Source organism: Tetrao urogallus (genome assembly GCF_951394365.1).
Source record: "Tetrao urogallus genome assembly, chromosome: 17".
Taxonomy (NCBI): Eukaryota; Metazoa; Chordata; class Aves; order Galliformes; family Phasianidae; genus Tetrao; species Tetrao urogallus.
Genome location: NC_136830.1, coordinates 8,857,844 through 8,880,752, shown reverse-complemented (window position 1 = coordinate 8,880,752; position 22,909 = coordinate 8,857,844). Strand labels below are relative to the sequence as shown.

The window sequence follows — 22,909 nt, the reverse complement described above, 5'->3', positions numbered from 1 at the left end:
AATATGCACAGTGAGGGATGTCAGCATAGATGATATAAACACCACCAGAAATGCAGGATACAGAAGGTATTAATATATGTTCCTGTGTGCTACAGATATTGCAGCTTACCGAGTTACTGAAACTCAGCTGATCAGCACTGACTGCTCATCTGTGTTCCCCCAAAATCCTTCCCAGGAAGTATGTAAAATGAGCTGCTTGACAGCACCACGGGGATGGGCTTCACAGTGCACATAAATTCACCTCTGGATTTCTACGTCATTACAGCATGGAAAACTCAGTCACAGAGGAACAACGTGTACATGCAGAGCTTCATGCTTCTCAATCATCAGAACCTTCATTACAGTTAGATATCTATTTGGGAATGCCCTAAATGGAAGAGGGAAGGATGTGACAACCTGGGTTAGCACAGGTTCAATAATAGGCACATTTCTGCTGTAATGCAGGTCACTACAGAGCAGGCACGTCCCACATCCAGCTCTCAGCAACAACCAAACCCTCAGCATGCTGTTACCACTGTCTGAGCTGAAGTCAGAACACAGGAGGGCTCATTGCAGCATTAACTCAAATTATGGGAAACAGTTTTATACATTCTGATACATGGGCTAAACACAGTCCTGTGAACAGCAAAAAAAGAAGGCAGTCTTGCTCTTTCTTTTGATAAACTAAATGGAGAATAAGTCTCTGGTCAAGCACTGTCATTGGAAAAAGTGTTCTTCTGATACACAATATAATGGAAGCTCAGTTTGTTTGAATTAGCCTTCAACAATGTCATCATCATTTGGCAGGACGTACCAACAACTGTTTTCAAGGATGAAGTACAGGAAGAGTAAAATTTCATCAGAAACCTGACAAACACCTGAGAGCTCACTGCGAGTGGCAGCCACTGCCACTGAACCAGCCTGCTAGCTGTCAGATTCACAAAACCAAGGTCAAATATCCCACTGGTTTTGTGGTTTTGTTGCTTTTTTTTTTATTAACGTTTCTATAAAAAATAAGTCTTGTTACTCGTGTACTTTAAATATATTACATCTTGTGTATGTGGCTCAAGACTATTCCTCCTCGCTCAGTCAGAAGGCTCATGCCCATGCTACAGAAGGAAAAAATGTCATCCAGTATTACATCTGTTCCTTACTGAAAATTATCGAGCTCCTCTTGCCTAACACAAGCCTCGCATGCTGCATGTGACACACTACTGGGCAGCTTCTAAGGGGTAAGATTTCTCTTCCAAACTCTTCAGAGCTGTTCAGGCTGAATCAACCAAGCTGCCCCGCTTGTATTACAGTCTGGTGTCACTGCCAGACAGAGAAAAGCTGCCCAAAGGAATTCATTCCCGGACAGTGAGTGGTGTAATTTCCACAACAATCATTGACAAGGGTGAGCAGGAAGCACAAACAATAGGCTCTATCTCGTTCCACCAACGTTAGGGGTAGGGCTTGACTACAAAAGGACAAATGGACAACTAAAAAATTTCAGTAAATACCAGCTCTATTTCTAGGCATGCATAGACACAAAGCATAATTGCTCTGCAACTTGGGGAGCTTGAATTCCAGGTGGCAGTGATTAGGGACATTCAGCTGCTCTCCACACAAGATACAGAAAGATGCCCCATATAAGCAGCTCTCGCTCATATTTTGCCAAAATATATAGGAAAGAAGTGAACAAAAATATGTGATTTAAAGATTTTGATTTACATGCCTGAAAATACATTATGATGTGAAAATGGCTTTATTCTTAGCATTCTTGTTTTTTGGAGGAAAAAAATACAAAACAAAACAAGGCAGCAACTGTAGTTCAAGTTAGATTCTAGAAAATATTCTAGGAGGGGGAACGGTTGTTTATGAGGGCGGATAGGAACAAGGGGGGATGGTTTTAAACTGAGACAGGAGAGGTTTAGGTTGGATATTAGGAGGAAGTTTTTCACTCTGAGGGTGGTGAGGCACTGGAACAGGTTGCCAAGGAGGCTGTGGATGCCCCATCCCTGCAGGCATTGAGGGCCAGGCTGGATGTGGCTCTGGGCAGCCTGGGCTGCTGGTTGGTGACCTGCACACAGCAGGGGGTTGAAACTAAATGATCACTGTGGTCCTTCTCAAGCCAGGCCATTCTGTGATTCTACGGTATAATTCAATGATCCTGTCCTAAAGAAAATGCTCAAAAGGCCAGGGATCATTTAGAGCAGTGAAACGTTTACGAAAAAGGATTTTACTTACTTTAAGTCTACAAAGACTCTATAACCTTTCAACTTTGGTCCGCCTAGACAGCTGCATCACTATTTCAACAGAAATGTCTGTAGAGACCAACAGCACTTGTTAGCCCTAAAGCCTTTAACTGCCTTCCCACTACATCTTTGGTTCTAAGTTGACAAAGCTGCTCAGTTACTTCACCAGAGCCAGTAAATACCAGAAAGCCCTCAGTGGGAACAGCTTTTTCTGGTTTCTGTACAGGTTTTATCCAGAGACTGTTTCCAGCACAAGAACTACTGATAGACCTCTGCAAACATTTTTCTTCCTGTGCTAGAGTTCATTTGCTGACAAAACAATCAAAATACAACTCCACATCTTTCAGCCATAAATGAAATTCACACAAGTTTACAGATTCCAAAACCAAAGTTCATTTTCTGACTCTGGCAACAACACCACGGTCAGGCAGCTGATGCTGTTCAGAGGTTTCAGCTGAACATCACGTTCTCCAATGGTACAAACACTGGCACAGCTATCTGGTGAGCAGCAGGAGCAAGAGGAAAGCTCCTGTTCCAGAAGATGAACCAGTAGGAAGGAACAAGTCCAGGACAGGGGACTTTAAATGTATGTTTCCATGCTCTGGATTAATCCTAAGCCTGATCTCCTTCGAGGTAAAGCTAACCTGAGATTTCTCTTCATCATCAACTACTTTCAGCAAACCAGAATAGAAAAAGTAAGTTCCCTTCTCTGGAATGGATAAAAGCATATATTTCAATAAGAAACTATTCATACATGACAAGAGACAAAGGATTTGGACAAGGAAATTAACCCAGATAAGTGCTGTTACAAAATGGGAGCAATTGCCACCTCAGTTGACAAGGAAAAAATACCTGTAAGACTACGGAATTGTTTTAGCAACAGGTCAACACATGGACTACAAGCTTACAAATACTTGGTAAAGAAAAAAACAACAAACAATATTGGCTCTTCACAGCCCTGTCCAGCTAGAGCACAAGCATCGTTTTAGCAGGCCTTAAATATTTCACATAATCCTACCTCAATTTCACAATTTATTAAAATTACAAGTACAGATAGGAATTTAAACTATATTTAGACCTCTTCTTTCTTACAGGCCTGCTAAACTGCTGGATTCTGACCTTCTCAGCTGTCCCCAAGTGCATGACAGTTACACTCCAAAGCAGAAACACAGCTGAACAGCTTCCAACAAATTCCCACCTGGTATGTCCTGTTTCCTTCCTACTATCCATTAGAGACTAAGCTTGATGCCTCCTTTTAAGTCAGTCATTACGCAGTCTAACATGATTCCTCTGAATTTCATGTTAATAACAGATATCATTTTTGTCATCAGGCTCACTTCATGACTCTGCTGTTACAAAGACCTCTCAGCCAACATCCACGACACCTTCACATCTCCCCTTTGTGACACCCACCTGCAAAATACAGGCTCAGCTTTCCTGGCTGGCACCTGGCTGCACACTGTGTAGAAATGCTGAGAGCATGAGATGTTGCAGGGCATGGTAAGCAATTAAAGTATGCTAAAATGTGTATAAGAGAGAGGGACTGACACAACATAGGTATGCAAAGGACATGAAATATTGGCTCAATGCAGTCATTTCATTAAAGTTGTTTCTATTTCTGAAGTTTTTTTAGAAAGGATATTTAAAACACTGTACTAAAATGAAACTCTGCTAAATTGTATTGCCTCTAGAAAAGTAATTTTTCATCTGGAGAGCCCTCAGAAAGCCACACAATCTGAGAAAGGTAATTACAGAAAAGGAACCTGTGGTAAATTGCCTTTATTCTGCTACAGAGATCATCATCACTGCAAAAACTGTTGAAGTCTAGAAACAATTTAAAAACGAATACATTCCATTGTATATGTCCTTCCAAACAGAGCTGCTTCCTCTAGCATCACTCCAAGCACTCTGATCACAGTCTGATTACATCTGGTTTACAAAATATTCTCCAGTCATTGAGGCGAGGGAGTATAAGGAAACGTCAATTCCCTCATTTTGAATAAAACAGATCTGGAAAAATATCCCAGTATAAATTTCCCTTATGAAAAAATACAAGGGAGAAATTAGGAATGTAGCCACCATTCACTTTATCATCTTGGCTCTTCTTCTGCTGGCCCTGTCAGACAGGTTTCTTCAGAAATGATAATTGCAGTGTACAGGAGGAGTGTTAAAGTATCAAAGAAGCTTAAAAAAAAAACAACCAACCCTCAAATGAGATGTATTAAAAGGGACCACAGGGCAGCAGATGTCACAACAACAAAGGAAGCCAGTTTTTCCAATAAAAAACACACAAGAATGATGAAGTATAAGGGTGAACAAATATCAAGGGGGGAAAAAAAACAAAAACAAGCATGCAATTTGTATTCTGTCATGCTCTAACACAGGTATTCCTAATTTGAGACAATGATCCAAATTCCAGTTTTAGCCAAGCACTGCTCTGGATATTACAGCATCTAAACTGCTGCCCAGATTTGCTTCTCTGCAAGGCTCTTCATATCCATAAAACCACAGTGGAACAGATAGCATTTCTAGAAGGAGAAGTAGCTTTCAACCACGGCTAGGGATTACTTGTTTAAAATGCCCCTATTGTAACTACATATATATAAGTATAAATATTATAACTATATATATGCATATATATAAATCATTTGCTTTTAAAGTTTGCTATCTAAGCATTCAAAAAAAAAAGGGAAAAACAATGAATAATCTAATAAAACAATCTTATGAAATAGATAAATATACTTATTTTACTGCCAGCAAAACACCAGAAGTTTAAAATCACTGTTTGCAAGCTGATGTCTACAGAAATTCCATAAATTGAGCAGGTCGCTGAATCTGGACTCCGAGTTCACTTGCTTCAATATCAAGAACTTTATATTCACCACTATTCAATCACAATTTGACTAATTTTGAGTAATCCTGAATTTATAAACATTGGATTACATACAAGATACACTTACCACTGAAAAACGTCCTGGAAGGCGGCTGCTTCCACAGGACTGGAGTTCTAACGCGCGGGTTCTCACATATGAGGAAGTTGCAGCCAGTCAGGAAACTGTAAATGCAACATATAACAGACAGTGGCTCAAGTACAAATGTTTTACAGTGCAAATGTAAACAGAACATTCAAAGGCTGAACAACACAGAGGGGAAAATTCCCCTCAAAGTACTGAGATTCATAAAGTAAAGCATTAAAATCCATTTTCTTCAGGCCTACCTCCTCCTCTTCCAATAAAACAAAAAATCCAACTGCTCCTGCAGATACCTCATTGTTTAGTGATGTGTTTAGTTTGCTTTTCTTACCCCCATGTATTTCTACTTTCTTATCAAAACGTGAATATATGTTCCTTTTAAACTTTATGATAATAATTATGCTCTTCTGAGTATAGTGCTTGCTAATGTCACGTACCCTATCTCAGGCTGTTTGGAGTTGTAATATATTGGTTACTGTGAATATAACCTGAGCCTTTAAAAGAGCAAGTCAGTGGCATCCAATGTAATCTTTGATTTTATGCACTACCCTGGTCAACAAGACCAACAATCTGCTTGTTGTATTTCAAAGAAGTGACTAAAGCCAGTGAGTTACTCTTCTCTAGATCCGTTTCCAGTTTAATATGTTGGATTTGATCCAACAGCACATAAACAACTACTCCAAGACCAATAAACAACTTGTGTTTTACTGGGTAAAGTATAAGAAGGTCTAAAGCAGAATTCCTATAATTTGGAGGAATGGTAAGCAGCAAAAATATCGACGTTATCTTCTGCAACAACACGGCTAATAGGTATTTACATCCACCCAAAGGTAGTGCTTATTACAAAGTGGCATCCAGCCATGCTGATCAAAACAAACTCTGCTTATAAACGTGGTAAAGCTTTGTAATGAGATCATTACAAAATGACCTGGCATTATTCCACCTCCAGGACGCTGCCACACATGCAGGTGCCATTTAAGAGCCACGACTCTTTTAAGATACACCCACAAATCGGGTTCTCAAATCTGCCTTTCTCAGCACACTGATGGGAAGATGGCAAACATAGAAAAGTTATGGGATCTGCAAACAAGTTCTGCCATTTCTTAGGCCAACTGCTGGGAAAGTAACGAGTGCCAGGTCTTGTTCCCAGGATGCAAACATGACAGCTGGGACGTCTTCATTTGGCACTGTGACCTTTCACCTGCTCCCATCAGATGCACGCTAAGAGCAGAATTACTTCATTAACTTACGGCTTTCTGCATCATTCGGGTGATTCAGTTCCAGGAAGTGATTAGCATTCTTCCATATTTTTAAGAATGAATTTCAGCTATCTCACAAGTTTCAAGTAGACTCTTTATTTAGAAAATAAGGAGTCTATGAATAGGTTTCTCGTCCAGAAACCACACAGCGATAGCAGCAAGCACTCACAAGCAATGTTTTACTGCTAGTTAAAGATAATTAGCTACAGTTTTCACTTATCCTCGTAAAACAGCATCACGAGTATTAAGAAGCTGACAGGTAGAGCATAAAACCACAGTGCTGACCCAAACGCAGCAGGACGGGCCTTCCCCAAAGCACAGTTTCCCACAACCGGGTCCTCACCAGGTAAAAAGCCCCGCACTGCTGCACGTTTTACACAGCAAGGCAATAAGCAACGCGCCCGGCGCCGGGAAGCGGCCGACCCCGGCTCAGGGCTCACCCCTCCCGGCTGTCAGCGGCTGCCACTCCACCCTCAGCTCCGTCTCTGCCTCTGACTCCGGCCCCGGCCCGTCAGCACGGAGCAGCGCAGCGCCGTCCCGCCCTGCCCGTACCTGCTCCGCCGCACTGCAGCACCGCCGCCTCGCGCCACGGCCGCCGCCATCTTGCTGCTGCTGCTGCGGCGCCGCGAGCTGCGCTGCGTGCCGAGAGCGAGGGCGGGCTGAGGGACGGGGCGGGGCCGGAGGGGGCGGGGCGGGTGAGTTGTGGGCTGAGGCTGTTCCTGACGGGCTGTAAGGGGTGCTGTGGGGCTGGGCGAGTGCTGGAACGTGGTGTGGAAGCGTTTGAGTGTTAGGAGAGCAGTTTGCTGAGGAGGAGGCAGCGCTGCTCACCTTGAGCGAGATGTTGAGCTGGGACCGCGTGGCGTTGGCTGTCCCTGTGTGGTAACACCACAGGGGGGCTTTTGTAAGGATGAGGTGGAGATAAGGTGGGTTCTGCCCTCCTACGTGTGTCCGCAGTTGGATGCGGGGCTACCGCGTTAGCAGCCAGCGGCTAATTGCTGTTTCCTGAGTGCTGGGGAGGTTTCAGAGGTGAATCACTGTGAAAGCATTCCTCAAGTGTCCTCACCTCTGCTCCAGGCCGAGGTGCTCTCATGACCTGCTGTGTTTGTGATTAATGCTTGGCTGTCCGTTTTCGCAGCCAGGACTCCGTGGAGTCTGCAGAATGTTGCTATTTTCACATCGCAGCAGCAGTATCTGTAAGTAGCTGATTAAGCGTCTTCTACCTTAGGCATAAGTAGGAAAGTCTGTTAATAACATGGAATAGCAGAGATCCAGCTGTAGCTCTCACATAACGTAATAACATGAGCTGACTCAGCTGTCAGGATGCACATTTTCCTCAGTTAACGTGAGGTAGGGCCAGCAGGAAGCACAGCTGCAGAGGTGGGATTTGATGGCACCGGGTTCGCTGCCCCCGGCACGGCAAAGGCTGCGGCTTTGATGTCTGACTGCGCACTGCAGCAGGGCCTGACCCACAGGCTGCCCCACATCTGAGTCAGGAGTGACTCAAGGTTAAGCTGTAAATAAGGCACACTTGTTTATAGCATGTTTTAATTGGTGTGGACTTAACCGATTAGTGATCTGGCCTGATGTAAGTTTTTTTTTTCCTGCCATTGGAAGTATATATTTACCTATTGTCTTAGAACTATTTCAAAAGAATTAGTTTATTCTAATTTGTTGTAATGTGATTATTTTTTTCTTATATTGCCATGTTGCAATGTGTTGTGCTAAGAGATTGCATGCACTCAGTGGGGAATGGGGCACAATTCCCAAAGTGTTCTGAGCTGAGCTAGAACTATGTGGGTGAGCCAAGTCAAAGGGTGGGATAATACTGTGATACATAGAATCATTTGTGTTGGAAGGGGGGTCTTAAAGGTCTTCTAATCCAACTCCTCTGAAATGGATGGGGATATCTATAGTTCTCTTATTAAATGAGAGAATGTAGGACTTTGGACTTGAGAATGTCCAGGAAGCATAGGAATGAGTGAGAGAGGTGAGCTCCTTCTGTGCTCAGACTAATGGGAAATGAGATAACATATCAATAAATGCTGCAGATTTTGTGAAGAAACCTAGGAAACGGCAAAGGTGAGCAGTGGAGTCTGTGTGCACAAACAAAAAGAAGGAAATGGGGAATAAGGTCTGTGAATTGCTTGGATAAGGTATATAGCACAGGAACAGAAATGTGGGAGAAGTGTTGTCAAAGTGCATGAAGCAGAGGAAGTGCTAGGAGGAAAACAAAACTGGGAAAAATACTTTCTTTCTCCAGGACTCAGAGTGATCAAGTCTCTCCTGAAAAGATCAGTGCGTATTAGCAATACATATATACATATATATTTATGTGTTGTTTTTTGGTGTTTTTTTTTTTTTTTTTGCATCAGTTCCATTTATACAGTTATGCTTAAATATATACACATACATATTAGCTCCTCTCTTTATATAGAGAGAGGGAGCAAGCTAATGATGTGAGTCATAGCTGCTTTAGAGTAATTAAGAGGCAATGCTTCTCTAGGCTAAATGTTAGGGAATAGGGAAACAAACCAGTTTGGAATGAGACTGCTGTGCTAGAATGGAATGAAAAGAATCAGGAAAGCTGACAAAGTCAGGATTCTGTTCTAAATTCTTAGGTGGGCATAGGGTTACTTTTTGTTTAACATCATGCAGTAAATAAACTCTCTTACCGTGCCAAAAAAAAAAAAAAAAAAAAAGGAAAAAAAAAAAACCCTACTTCAAAAACAGAGGTTTTCATTTCTTTGTATGTGAGTTCATGCACTGATAAAAATGCACTGATATTTTCCAGCTGTGGGCACGAAATAGGTCACTGTTCCTTTCTTCTCTATGTGCGAAGATGCAGTATCTGACAGAGCTTATGTTTATTTATTGCAAATCTCATTTTATCTTTGTTGATGCCCAAACCCTCTTTTCTATCTTGCAGAAAGTTTGGTCATCACTGTGGAATTCCTGGTATGAGAATGCAGAGCGTCAGAGTAGAGAGTGGATCCTTGCTGAACAACTGTAATCATGAAGGCAGTTCTTATAATTGTCCTAATCATCTTCACTTTGCTGTGTTCAGGTAAGTTTGATGCAGAGAGGGGAAAGAGAAAGGTGAGCTCTGGATGAATTATCAGGATACAAACTCTAATATGTGCTGTGGTTTTGTTTTCTTCTGAGTATAGAATCTGCAGCCAGAACTGTGCCTGTGATTTCCATTAAGATGGTATTTTTTTCAGTTTGATCGTGGGCAGATGGTGACCCTGCTGGTCTGAAGGCAGCTAGTTTCTCCACAGTTCTGTGAAGGTTTCCTTTGAGTAGCTGGTGTCCACACACTCATTAGTGCTGTCAAAATGAATCAGTATATTTTAAGCTGCTCCTCTCAGAAACTACAATGGGTTTCTTTTTGGAATCGCTCTGAATTACCATCAAAACATTTGGAGTGCTAATGTCTGACATCGTGCTCCAAGGAATAAAAGCTTCAGTGTTCTAGTATTCAACTTTGTTATTCCAGGCGTTTTTTGTTTAATATTAAGTGGTTGTTAGAAAACCAAATGGTGTTCTGAAGATGACAGTATTCAAGCTGTTGCAGTCTCTTCTTTCTATTCAGTACAGGATTCTGTCAAGTTGTATAACTGCAGGCTGCTTTCATGTATGAGATCCACTTTTTTCTCTCCTGAAATGCATCGTATCTTCTTGAAATGCAAATGAATATATTTTATAGTAGAGGGCAGTTGATGAGAAGAATATAAAATAAATCTGAATAGATCCAAAATGGATAATTACAGAGTATGAAGCAAAAGAGGAAATGTTGTTGGCAAATCTGTGTCCCCTTTGGTTGTAGACTTACAGTCAGTATACAGTATACACAAACCATACCCCCAGCTTCCCCTGGAAAGGGAGGTATCACCTTCACCTCCACTTCTAATTGTATCTTCCTAACTCGTTCTTTCTGCTGCGTGAGTTCCTAGCAACTAGTTGTTGGTTGCTTTTTTAAATTGGTTAATTAGTTTTCATTTGGGGAAAGAGCTGACAACTAAGTTCAGTTGTGCTACAAATTTATAGAGCAATCCTGTGCAGGTTCTGTGAGCTCATTCAGAAATGAAGGTAATTTTTATTTGAGTTTTTGCTTGATGTGATGATCTTGTTGATAATGTTTTTCTGATACACTGTTCAGCGTAGTACATGATTATTGCTTTTCAGTAACAGAATTGTCCTCACTTTCTGTCTCTCATAGTGCATATCTGGAAGATAGCTCTCAGGCACTTGAGAAAATGCTGGGAGGCTTCTTAGGTGCACTGTGGCTAATTGAGGAGCTTTATGTGTACTCTTGGGTGCCTCAAAGTACACTGGTGGACCCTGCAAAGCATCTAGGCCACACTGAGGAGCTTCTTGGATAGTCTGAGAAGCATCACTGCAGGTGATCTCGGGCACCCAAGGATGCTCTGGGGGACCCTGGGAGATATGTAGGGCACACTGGGAAGCCTCTGGGGTGCCCTGGAGTACACTGAGGAGCCCCTGTATTTACTCTCAGGTGCCCAGGAAAAGATCATGCCATAATAATTGTTGAATCTTGAAAAATCTGTCTGAAAACTAGTTTGTTGCTGCCAGTCAAGAGGAAGCATAGAGACTTAATGGCAGATGTTTGCTCTCTTGTGCGTGGAGCCAAAGTGCTTGGGTGCATCTCTCCTGTGCCTTCATGTGTGCGGATGTCTGTGTGAGCAGAGTCTTATTTATGGAGCTAATTAAAACAAAACAACCTCTTCCATCCATGGGGCCTTAAAATGAGTTTGGTTTTGCTAAGTCCTATAGTTCTTGACTTTTTTTTTTAATCCCACAGGGAAAAAGTTTCGATGGTGCACCCTCTCTGATCTAGAACAGAGAAAGTGTGCTGAGCTGTCCAAAGCACTGACAGCTGTGCTGCCTGTCACTAACACCGATTCGTTTGCCAGGATTTCTTGCATCAGAGCCCACAATACATATGACTGCATTGATAAAATCAGAGTAAGTTCACAAAGATTTTTAAAACTAACTTAATTTGAACCAAATTCTCTTTTGAAGTAGAAACTGGCTATCAACTCATGGAGAATGAAATGCTATTGACAGGGTGGTATCTCACATAGGAGAAGGTACGTTGGATGTTTCAGAAATAATGCCTCCTACTTGTTTTCACAGAAACTAGAGCAGATAAAAAGAGCACTATAACACTACTTGACAAAGCAAATTCTCTGCTACAAAGCTCTATTTTTCAACATGGTCACCACCATCAGCTATGCATTTTTGCTAGCAGTGAACAAGAGCCTGCATACCACTCTTGTAAAAATCTCTATGGGCATCTGAATGAGGCTTGTCTTTCACATCACCATTGCCACTGTCAGAATGCACCACCCACTGCCTCACTGTGCCCACATCCACTGTTTGGTCTCCATAAGTGTTCAGCAAGAGTCAGTTAATTCAGTTATACACCTTTGTCTCATACACACTTCCATGTCAGGCACCATTTTGTCACGCTGCCCCTCTGCTGCTATCAGTCAATTCTACTGCCATCCTGCCAACATAATGAAATGGGAGGCATTACTTTCAGAGCAGGCCTTGTACAAGGTGGCTTGAGAGATAAGAATTCAAATATGTGAGCCTTCTACTAACCATACTATTTTACCCCAGCTTGCGTTTTCCAAGAAATAAATATAAAATTGCATGAAAATAAATGGACAAATCCAAACTAATAAATTAAAGCCAGGTCAGAGCATTTTTCCTTCCTTGTAAGTTTCAATCCTACTCTGACTGGAATTAATATTTTTCTCTTCCCACTTTTCCCCCTTGTTTTTAACTCCTTGTTGATCGTCCCTGGAGTAAAGGGTGAAAGTTTTTTTCCATGTGAAGATTTTCAGTTTTAATAAAATTATGCATGAGACCATTTGTAGGATTAGCAAGCAAAACCAAGAAGGACTTTCTTGTTTGTTAGAAGAATTATTTAGTTCATGTTTTCATGATAAATAGAATAGGCTTGTTAATAGACTTAGTTCCATTTTTAGGTGGTTATTATAACCAGGAGGAATCTGAGAAGGTTTTGGTGTTCTGATGGAATAGTAGGAGGAAAAAGAAGCCTTTTTATTCAGGTGGCATTGGAATTGTATTTTTGGAATGGAAAGACCAAAGAAGAGGCAGGAATCAATGTTACTGATAAAGCACAGATACTTATTTGAAAGTAACAGCCTTAATCCTGGTGAAGTGTTAGTAATTAATAGCAGAGATTCAGTTAAAAACAAAGCAAATGCTTGTAACAGTCTCTGCTCACTTCAAGAGCAGAGTTTCAGCCTGATGAACTGCTCTGTTTCCATTTAAACAAACTTGTTTTGAGGGTTTTGCTGTTGTGGTGTTTGTTTTTTTTTTAAGGTGAATAAAGCAGATGCTGCTTCTCTGGATGCAGGAGATGTTTACTCTGCTGTAAAGCTGTATGGTTTGACCGTTGTGGCAAAGGAGATCTATGAACAGGGTGCGTACATAAAGAAGAATGAACTGTGCTTCTGATTTGCCTGGTAAATTGCTGTGCAGGCAAAGTCTCTAAAAGTTGGGGGGAAAAAAGGTCTATTGATTCTTAAGTACTTTGTGGGAATATGGAGATGACTAACAACATATACTTCACATTAGTGTGTGTAGAACATGTAGTGATGAATAAAATTCCAGTGGCGCTTTTTCTTTCCAGCCTATGGTGCTCTCATCACAATAAACTGTATCCACCCCTGCCCACAGCACTGATACACTGGGGTTCCACATTGCATAGGGAATGAAGAATGTTTTATCCCATCTGTGTTAATTCTTATACCATATTCCTTATTAGTACGACTGTTTATTGATTGTTCTTTAAGAGATCAGTTTCTGTTGTTAATTCGTTCTCTGTTCTTCACAGAAAGAGAAGTATATAAGATGGTGAATGTTACGGTAAGATTCTTTAGCTGAGCAGTCTGTGCATTGACTGATTTGCAAGAGAAAGCCAAGTATATTGTAGAAAATACCTAGGAGGCATGACTCTGAGAAGGAAGCCAAATTAGCAGGTGGATGTAGGAAAAGACTAATCAGAGGACATTGCAAGAGCACAAGTGAGTTTTGTTTTGACTGAAAACCATGCAGTCCTAGTGGAATCGATACATTTCTGTCACCTGATCCCTAGGTTTTGAGGATAAAACAGGAGTTCTTTCTGCTAGGATACCTCAAACTCTTTGATACAAATGTTCAAAATTCCTGAGAAGCAGCCTTGCCCTTTCATGGTGCTCACTTTCAGTATGTAGTCAGTATAGTGTGAAATTCCTGGTATGAATTCTTCTATTTAACATGCCTAATTTTTTTTTTTTCTTTGCAACATTTAGAGGGGAATTGAACCTGGTGCACAGACAGAAGCTGGGGAGTTGGGCTTTAGTTATTTCTGTTGCATATTTTGTCCTATCACAGGAAATTGTGTTTTTGCTGTGGCTGTTGCCAAACGAGGAGCTTTGGATATCCAGAGGCTACGCGGTGTGCGCAGCTGCCACAATGGAGCCAGATGGACCTCAGGCTGGAATATTCCACTTGGATTTCTCCTTGCAAGGAATGATCTTTCCTGGGATGAGGGACAACCCCTGAGCCAAGGTGCGTGATAGCAACTGTAGCTGTGTCTGCCCTCAGCAAGAGTGAGTGAAACAGGGGCAGAAGTGTTACCAAAACAGGAAAATCTTGGTGTTTTGTATACAGTAGGGAACAGGACTTTGCAGTATCAAGCCAGCACAAAGATGGTTTTGAACAAGAAAAATCAGATCACTCTGTTTGCAACAAACATTTCAAATTTGCAATTTAGACAGTGAAGCTGCATTTATTTGCCAAAGAGCAACTTTTTTCTAAAGCAGCATATTGCCTTACTTACAGTCATAATATGTTTGGCCTCTTTCTTCCATCTTTTTGTATTTGATTTTCCCCTCTTTTTTTTCCCTGCAGTAATCAGTGAGTATTTCAATGCAAGTTGCATCCCTGGAGTTGGTGTTGCTGCTCCTCAGCTGTGTGCTCTCTGCCAAGGACAAAAGTCATATATCAGAGACAAGAACCATTTCTGTGAGACCAGCAGCAATGAACCCTTCTATGACTCTGATGGAGCCTTCAGGTAAACTGGCTGCTTTGAACTTATACTGAATTCACCTTTGGGGAAAAAGAGCTAGTGAGGAGAGAAAAGGCTGATGACATGTTAATGGATGGCATTTGTCTTCCTGCAGGTGCTTGAAGGATGGAGTTGCAGATGTTGCCTTTTTAGATCACCTGACAATTATGAGAGCCACAGGTAGTCCTAAAAACTCAGATTCCTTTTAACCTTTGTCTGTGCTATTTCCTGCATGGGAGTTTAGGAGATGTGTTTGTATGTTTATTGTCAGTCACTGTAAGCAGTTCAGTGGTATTTCTTGGCTCTCCACACAAGTCAGAGGAAAACAGAAAAGGAGGTTGATAGGATGGGAGCAGACAGGCATTTTAATGCAGGTGATTTCTTTAGGCTAAAGTCTCTGCAGCTGCCAGCTGATTTCCTGACTATTAAGATTCCTTTTAATTTTCAGTGTTTCATGAATGTCCTGTTACTTTAGAGTCAGAACAACAAGAATATGAACTCTTATGTCCTGATGGAACTACAGCTGAGCTGAGCAAGTACAACACCTGTAACTTGGGCAAGGGGCCTGGCCGTGGCATCATCACCCGCCACAACTTCCAAAAGATCACCAACAAATTTCTTACCATGATCCAAGTGAGTGGATATTGTAAGCTGTATATCTCTGTACACAGGATTTTCTTCTGTATTTGTGTGGAGCTCACCACTCAGTTTGCCTTCTTTTCTCAATAAATTTGTAGTTATTCTGAAGAAAATGTTCAACATGAATTGTTCTGGAGAAAGGTCCTGTACTAGTTTCTGAAGGAAAATTTTACTTCTCTCTGAGTTGTTCTTCTGTAGAAGAGTGGAAATAACTTAGGAAGAGGAAGATGTCAGAACACCCAAATTGGAAAATAGATGGTTATTTCCATTCTGCTTTAAAGCTTATATGATAAGAGGCACATGGGTTCAGGCAAGATTCAGCTTTAAGAGGGTGAGGGAAACAATTTATAGCATCTGTTACGTTGATATCCAGGAATTTATGTGGACCTGAACTTGAAATGTGTATTACTTAAAGATGTTAAGAAGCCACTCCACATTTAAAATAACACAGCAAAATGAATAATTCCAACCCAGTGAGTTGTGCTATCTTGTGAACTTGGACAGACAGTGGAAGTACAAAATCCCTTCTTTGAGAGGTTTTCGCATGTCCTTGTCAGTGTGCTTATTGGCATGTTCCTTAGCTATGTTCCCCTATACATAACAGTGGCTATGAAGTAATATTCCCAGTACATTCTTCAGTGCATGTTACTCTTCCATCAAGCTGGACAGCTCTCCTTTGCACACAGTGCTTCCCATTGTAAAGCACAAGACATCTTGTAGCCAGTTACTGCAGTTATCTGTCACAAACATTTCCCATTTGGCTAAACTACTTTAGTTGCCCTTATAGGGCAGGAGGCATTGAGCACAGCCCAATGAATTTGGATAACTAAGATGACAGGTAAAATTCTTCAAAAAAGGAAACTGAATCTCAAGCAATATGTTTGTAGGACTGTAACCATCCAGTCACTGTGGTACCTATGGGCTTTGTCACAGTGTGGTGGATACTGGAACCCTGAACACTATGTTACAGGCCATTGCTATGATGGGTGAAGGGGGTGAGGCTGCCTGACACTAAAAGGATGAGATGAATTTTTGCAATTAAAAATGTTGCTTTTGTCCTAGCATCTCTTTGGTCGAAAAGGAAAGGAAAGAGCCAGATTTGAACTTTTCAATTCATCATCCTTTGGAGGGAAGAACCTTCTCTTTCGAGATGCCACTCAGCACCTGCAACTTCTCGAGGAACAGCTAGAAATTGCATATGTCCTTGGTCTGGATTATGTAGCTCTCCTTAAGGGACTAGGTCATGAAGGTAAGAAGCTTCTGGAGGACTGTAGATGTCCTGTGCTATTCCTCCCTGCCAGACCCAAATGAATAAACTGAAGCATCCACTTAATGAAGAACAGATTGTTGTATGATTGACGTGGTTCCACTGTGCTCCTTCTTTCTAATGCAGGGAGCTCCTTGGACAACAGAGTCGTGCGCTGGTGCTGCATCAGCAATGCTGAGCTTCGCAAATGTGAGGAGTGGGCACTGAGCATCAAATCTGACCCATTAGTCTGTGTCCAAGCAACTTCCATGGCAAGCTGCATTGAAATGATCAAGGTAGGAGAGTCCCTCTGATTATATGCAGATTATATGATAATCTGCACAGAGTGCATGTTCAGCTTAGGCAAGGACAAGTGGAAAAACACTTCTACACTACAGGAAACAGTGGGAGTGACAGGCAATTTATGCAGGGGAATTTCCAACCAGTGGAGAAGTACAGCTGCTTGGTTATACAATTAATGCAATTGCTATTTGTGTTATTTTCTGTAATGCTGTTGACAGAGTAGTGAGGCTGATGCAGTCACTCTGGATGCAACCCACGTCTACATTGCAGGGAGGTGTGGATTGGTGCCTGTAGTTGCAGAGTGTTATGGTAAGTTCTTGTGTGCACCATATAAATATAGTTAAATGTTGACACGTTGTGATGTTTTGTTATGGAAGCAGGGATCCATACACATATCCAGGCACCCTTCTCAGCTCTTCCATTAACTGGCTGTAGCTTTTGATCTGTTTGTGTATTGTATCTCTTCTATAAAACGGGTGGAGATACTGACATGGTTCAAGAGGGGATTGCAAGGTTATAAAGTTTTTTTTTTTTTTTTTTTTTTTATGCAGTGCTGCCGTGCAATGAGAATGACAGCAGTTGCAAGATCTTTAACGGTTGTCTTCTCTCTCCAGGACAGGTTTGTGCTCCAGCTGATGAGAAAACAGAGGAAATTAGCAAACATCATCTAAAGCGCAAAGGTAATGAGAGAACTTTGAAAAGGCAAAATATTTCAACATTCCTGAGAGTGCCTCTTAAGATTTCTGTTGGGATGTATTTGCATGCTCATTTGGGAAAGAAATTGCACTGCATTTTCAGAACTTTCACTACAATGTGTGGCTGCTAGAGTAAGAGCTCTGTGGCTAAGCAAAGAATGCAGATGATCCACCATTAACTGAAAATACCACGAGGGGATGAGGGAGGGAAGACTGGGGCTCTGCCTATTTGGAATACTTCATTGCCTTTATACAACTGGTTGCTGTCATTGTTTTGTAGGACTGTCACCTGTTTATGCTGTAGCCCTAGCTAAGAAAAACGCCAAACAGATTAACATCCATAACCTGCGGGGGAGGCGATCATGTCACAGCCACTTGTATAGTCCTGGAGGATGGTTACTTCTTTCCAGATACACAGTGGGGCCTCTGGAAAACATTACTGAAAACTGTGATATTGGATCTGGTATGAGTCGCTCTGGGTTATCTGTGAGGAGACTCTTCATGTCTAAAGCCTAACGTTTAGGCTTTAGAAGGAATCTTACTTTAGGAAGTAAGATTGAAAAGAGTCTGTGAGGGCAGAGTAAAAGAATTTCAGTCTTGCATATCATTGAAGATGTTCGTATTTGCTATGATGTGCTCCTGTATAGAGCTCTCTTTTCAGTAGTGGATTTCTCCTGGACTGCATATGATGTTCCTTAGCAAGCAGATGCACGATAAATAATAGTGGTATCTGTGCCTACATGCAAAAGAAAGGATGATCAAAAGACACAAGTATCCACTCCTAGAGCTCAATGCGTATGATTCTGTGTTTTGTACTTTAAAAGTCAGTCAATTTCTCTATCTCTTGATTAAGTTGTCTAATTGATTAGCTCAAATGCATTTGTTTATGTTCTGGGTGTAAAAAGTTACGGGCTAGGTTTATCTCAAAATATTTTAGGAAGACCAAGTACAGTTGTAATAGAAACTCTTCCTCCCCTTGTTCTTTTCACCCGCTGTCTTGCCTCTTGATCCTTCTGTGTTGTGCTTGTGCTCAACTTAGTTTATCTGTGTGGCTACTCCAAAACCTGGAGGATGATGATCTCCTGTTTCTATCTCTCATGTTATGGGAGAAAAAAAGTGCTGTTCCAATTGTTAATACTTTCAAGATTAGGTATGAATAGAGATGTTGCCAGCTGCTGTATGATCTACATAGTTAACAACCTCTTACACTACAGCTTGGTTTACTTTCTTGAGTTGCTTAGTTCTATCATTTTGCCATTTTACTTTACCCAAGAAAGAGTTGATTAGTCACTTGGCCAGCAACTGCAGTCTCAAAGGTTGTTGAAACAATTATTCCTCTTATCTGTGTATGTGTGATTCTTCATGCCATTTAGGCTTCTTTCCATCAGTTATTAAGATGGAATCCAGTTCTTCCAACAGAAGAAGAGACTTTGCTCTAATCTCACCTGAGTTGCTTTTTTTTCTTCTGCTCAGTTTACCAGAATTACTTTTGGAAGGGCTGCATGCCGGGAGCAGATGGAAACCTGTGCAAAGTGTGCATTGGAGACAGTGAGGTGGAAGGAGCTCGAGTATCCAGCAGATGCGCTGCCAGTCACAATGAACACTACTATGGCAATATGGGAGCACTCAGGTAATACTTCTTTCCAGAGTCAGAAACATGGAGCAATAGCCAGGATTGGTTTATTATTTTACTGATGGTTTCCTATGGAAGCTTTTTTGTTTGTTAAGCAACTGGCTGTATTAACTTTTGGTAGCATGTATTTTGCTTAGGCTGCAGTTGCTATGATTTGTTCAGATGGTTGGAGAGTTTCATGTAACCTTCTATGGAGCAAGACAATGCTTGCAAACATGTAAGATGTGGAGCATTGGAACAGAACTCATTTAAGAGATGGAAAAATACTTAGAAGATCAGAGAGTAGAGATGATGTAGTAACAAGCACTGTAATAAGCAGTGATTAGACTGGATTATTATAATATATATTTTTAAAAGGAAGAAATAGTTGAAGGTTGTGTAGAAAAGGAACATTAACAGTGAAAGTGCTTTCATAGAATATCTGTAGTTCATTTAGCTGAATTAAATTCTCTTTCCTGGCTAGGCACAGGTGGGGTTACTTGGATGCTGTGCTGCAGCTTTGACTTGGGAGCTGCTTTAAGAGATAAATGAAATTGGCTTGACAAACACATGAATGGTGCCCACTGACATCTATGCTGACATCACTAACTTATTCCACATAATGAGCAAATAGCTTCAGATGAAGATATTTTCAGCTACTCCTGTTTTAGTTTCCAATGATTGTCTAAGATTCAGTCATTGTAATGGCTGTCTCTGGTAACTTCTTATTTTCCTCCTATACTAGGTGCTTAGTTGGCAATCCCAGTGGAAGAAGCTTTGGAGATGTAGCTTTTCTGGAACACTCAAACCTACTCTGGAATATAGAGAGTGAGATGCAGATATTTTCTTCTAATTTAACAATGTAAACTGTTTTCATTTTCTATGCTGTGACTGTGACCGCTCAGGAGCAGTGTGGAATAGGTTTAAATTAAGTCCATGAAATTGTGTTTGAAACCAGAAACGTACAGGAACTTTCCTGCATGTAGATGTTATGGTAAAGCTTTAAATTCAGGTACTGTTCAATTTCAGAGAGGGAAGAGAAAGAATCACTGAGTGATTAATGCGTTTGCTGTGGACAGGAGGGGAAATCATCCTTGGAGACTGCACTAGTTTTTGGAAAGCTCAAACTATAAAAATTTTCCCACTGCACCTTCTCACACAGGCATGTACAGAGCATGTATTCACTGTTTGTATCAGTCTAAAGAATGAAAAGAACAGAGACACTGTGGGCTACTTGTGCTCAGAGGTGTTCTATAGCTTCACCATGACAACTTTTTGTTGTTTCATAGGTACTTTCTGGAATAAATAGTCCAGGTAGGTAGTTTAGTAGGTAAAAATACTGCAAAGTATTTCATTGCTGCAGTGAGAAATGAGTAACTTCTTCCAGGAAACTGAAGTTTGCAAGAGTGTAGCTGTTGAATTTTGTTGGTGGAAATGGTTTCAGTTACAGGAGCTTCAATCCTCTCAATCTCTTAAATTACTTCTACTGGTCTAAGAGCCAAAATGTGCTACTCATAGAGGTGAGAGTACAGGGAACTCCCATTTGTTCAGCCTGATAAAATACACTGAAATTCAACTCAGGTCAATTTCAGTAGCAGAAGAAAGCTTTATGAAAGAGAAATATCTGTAAAATCAAGCAGGCATATAAGAACCTGGAAACCCACAGGAATTCGTGCAGTGGTGAGCAGTTTATTTGAGGAAGCACAGACAAGGAGTATGAATTTCTTTGTATTCAGGAAGTGATCAGTGAAGATGAGACATAAGCTGTTTGTATGCTTTAATGTTGCTCTGCACCTATCTTCTAAAAACTAGCTTCAGTTCATTAACTTGGTTCCTCAGAGAAAACACCCAACTATTCCTTTTGCATTCTTAATAGATGAATATACAGCATGTGTATTCACTCAGCTCCTTCCTCTCAGTTTTCCTCACTGCATGAGATTCACCTCGTCTTCTGCATTTGTTTTTTCAAAAGGATTTTCCTTCACTTCATTATCTTTTCAGATCTGGAAAGCTCTGGTTGGGCAAAAGGTTATACAGCTGTTGACTTTGAACTCTTGTGTCCGGATGGAACGCGTGCTGCAGTCACCGAATGGGCTGGCTGCAACCTTGGTCCAGTTCCTCCCAGCACAGTCATGACTCGACCAGTTACTGTCACTAAAATCTATGACTTCCTAATGAAATCTCAGGTAAGGTGGATAATGGGGGAAAAAGTTAATATGTTAAGACTTCTTATATACAATTCTGGAAACCTTTTCGTTATCAAGAGCTTTGTATACTAAATGTATAGAGTGCCTTCAGATCTGATGTGACAGAATTAAGAATGTGTGTAGGAGATTGAGAAAAATCATTATTTGAACTCTCCAAAGGCCATCGGTAGCCATCGCACTCCTTCTGAGAAAAAAGCCACTCCTAAGTCATATCTTTTTTTGTATGACTGTACTGAATGAAAGTAGATCTGTTTGTTGTTTTTTTCCTGCTAGATCCTATTATGAAACTGATGGTCACCAACATAACCTTGGTATTTATAGTCCAAACTGTGGAACCTTTTTTCTGTTTAGGGATTTCTGGAGACCAAGCTGGATTCTGAATTCCGTCTGTTCCAGTCACAAAAATATGGTGAGAGTGATCTGCTTTTCAAAGATGCCACTCAGTACCTTGTTCCTGCAACTCACATGAGCTATCAGGAAATCCTTGGAGAACCTTTCTTTCAGCTGGCAGAATCAGTGTTTAATTGTACACCTGCAGGTAAAGTCAAATTCTTCTTTCTGAGTTAGAGAGAAATGCAAAGCAGTAGGAAGTCTTCTGTGCACAGACATGGCCCTGTGCTTTACATTGACTTTAGAGGGGATTTCTACACAACCTTGTTAATGGAGCATAACATTTGGAGTATGTTTAGGCCTCTTGCAACTGCTATCTGTAAGCACTGAAACCAGGGGTCTGTGGGAGTGATACAACCAATATGTGTCAGAGCAAATATGAAGTTATTGAAGTGGAATTGTTTTACCTCCACCCAGAAAGTTTTTTTCCTATCCCAAAGATCTGTGTACATCAGGCTTGGGGAAAATATTCACATTTTTATATTCAACCTCAGAATAAGTTAAAAATTCCATTTTTAAAAAAGATGCACTAAAAATTACAGCAAAGAACTCAAGTTAAAAATCTTTTTGTATTTATAGGACAGCTTTCTCATTATTATCTACTGAAAGCTATATGGAATTTATATTTAGTTCCAACTGGAACTGAAATGAAATGGCTTATGAGTCAGGACCGAGCTGCTAGGGGACCTAAAAATCTGTGTTGAAGTAAAAGCAGATTGCACGATGTTTAGATGCCTGAGAGTTTACTAGCTGTTAAAAAAAAAACCTGAAGTTCAAAGAGGAAATTTCACCTCTGTTCAGTTTTAGTGAATGGTAGCTAGAGAATTTGTAACTGTCAATGCTGATGGAGTCTTTAAGGATGTTTTCTCTTACTGGTTTGTAGGCATCTTAGACTTTTGCAAGCAGGATATCTGTGCCTCCTCATCGATCTGACAGCTGCTATAAAGGCTTTGCAAGGCATGAGCCTTCACCAATGCTGAAAACAAAGAACTAGACTAGTCCTGCCTATCCAGAGCAATCTGTAAGGAAACTGGCACCTCTGGACACATATGCTGGTTATTCTTTTGTCATAACCTTTGTTTTCTTTAGAAAGTAGATTTTAAGTTTATGATCATGTAATACTACTGCTATGTCATCCCTTTCTTGTTTGAAGCATGGAATTGTGTGCAACAGCTTTCACCAGTCCTCATAACCCACAGCACAGAACTAGGATCAGCAGTTCTGATTGCCTACTATGGAGGATTCAGCATTTTGGGGGACTAG

The 22,909-nt window shown here is 40.9% G+C and overlaps 1 protein-coding gene across 1 annotated transcript; it reads left to right on the top strand.

Moving 5' to 3' along the window:
* Positions 1 to 9,459: 9,459 nt before the first annotated feature.
* LOC306952911 (serotransferrin-2-like) lies at positions 9,460 to 22,909 on the top strand (the record flags this gene model as incomplete). Its single annotated transcript, XM_079543686.1, has 17 exons — positions 9,460 to 9,511; positions 11,270 to 11,433; positions 12,826 to 12,925; positions 13,879 to 14,055; positions 14,398 to 14,560; positions 14,670 to 14,734; positions 15,030 to 15,187; positions 16,256 to 16,442; positions 16,587 to 16,735; positions 16,961 to 17,051; positions 17,357 to 17,422; positions 17,718 to 17,900; positions 18,911 to 19,067; positions 19,795 to 19,877; positions 21,051 to 21,235; positions 21,608 to 21,794; positions 22,800 to 22,909. The coding sequence occupies 17 exons, from the start codon at positions 9,460 to 9,462 to the stop codon at positions 22,907 to 22,909; spliced, it is 2,277 nt and encodes a 758-aa protein (XP_079399812.1).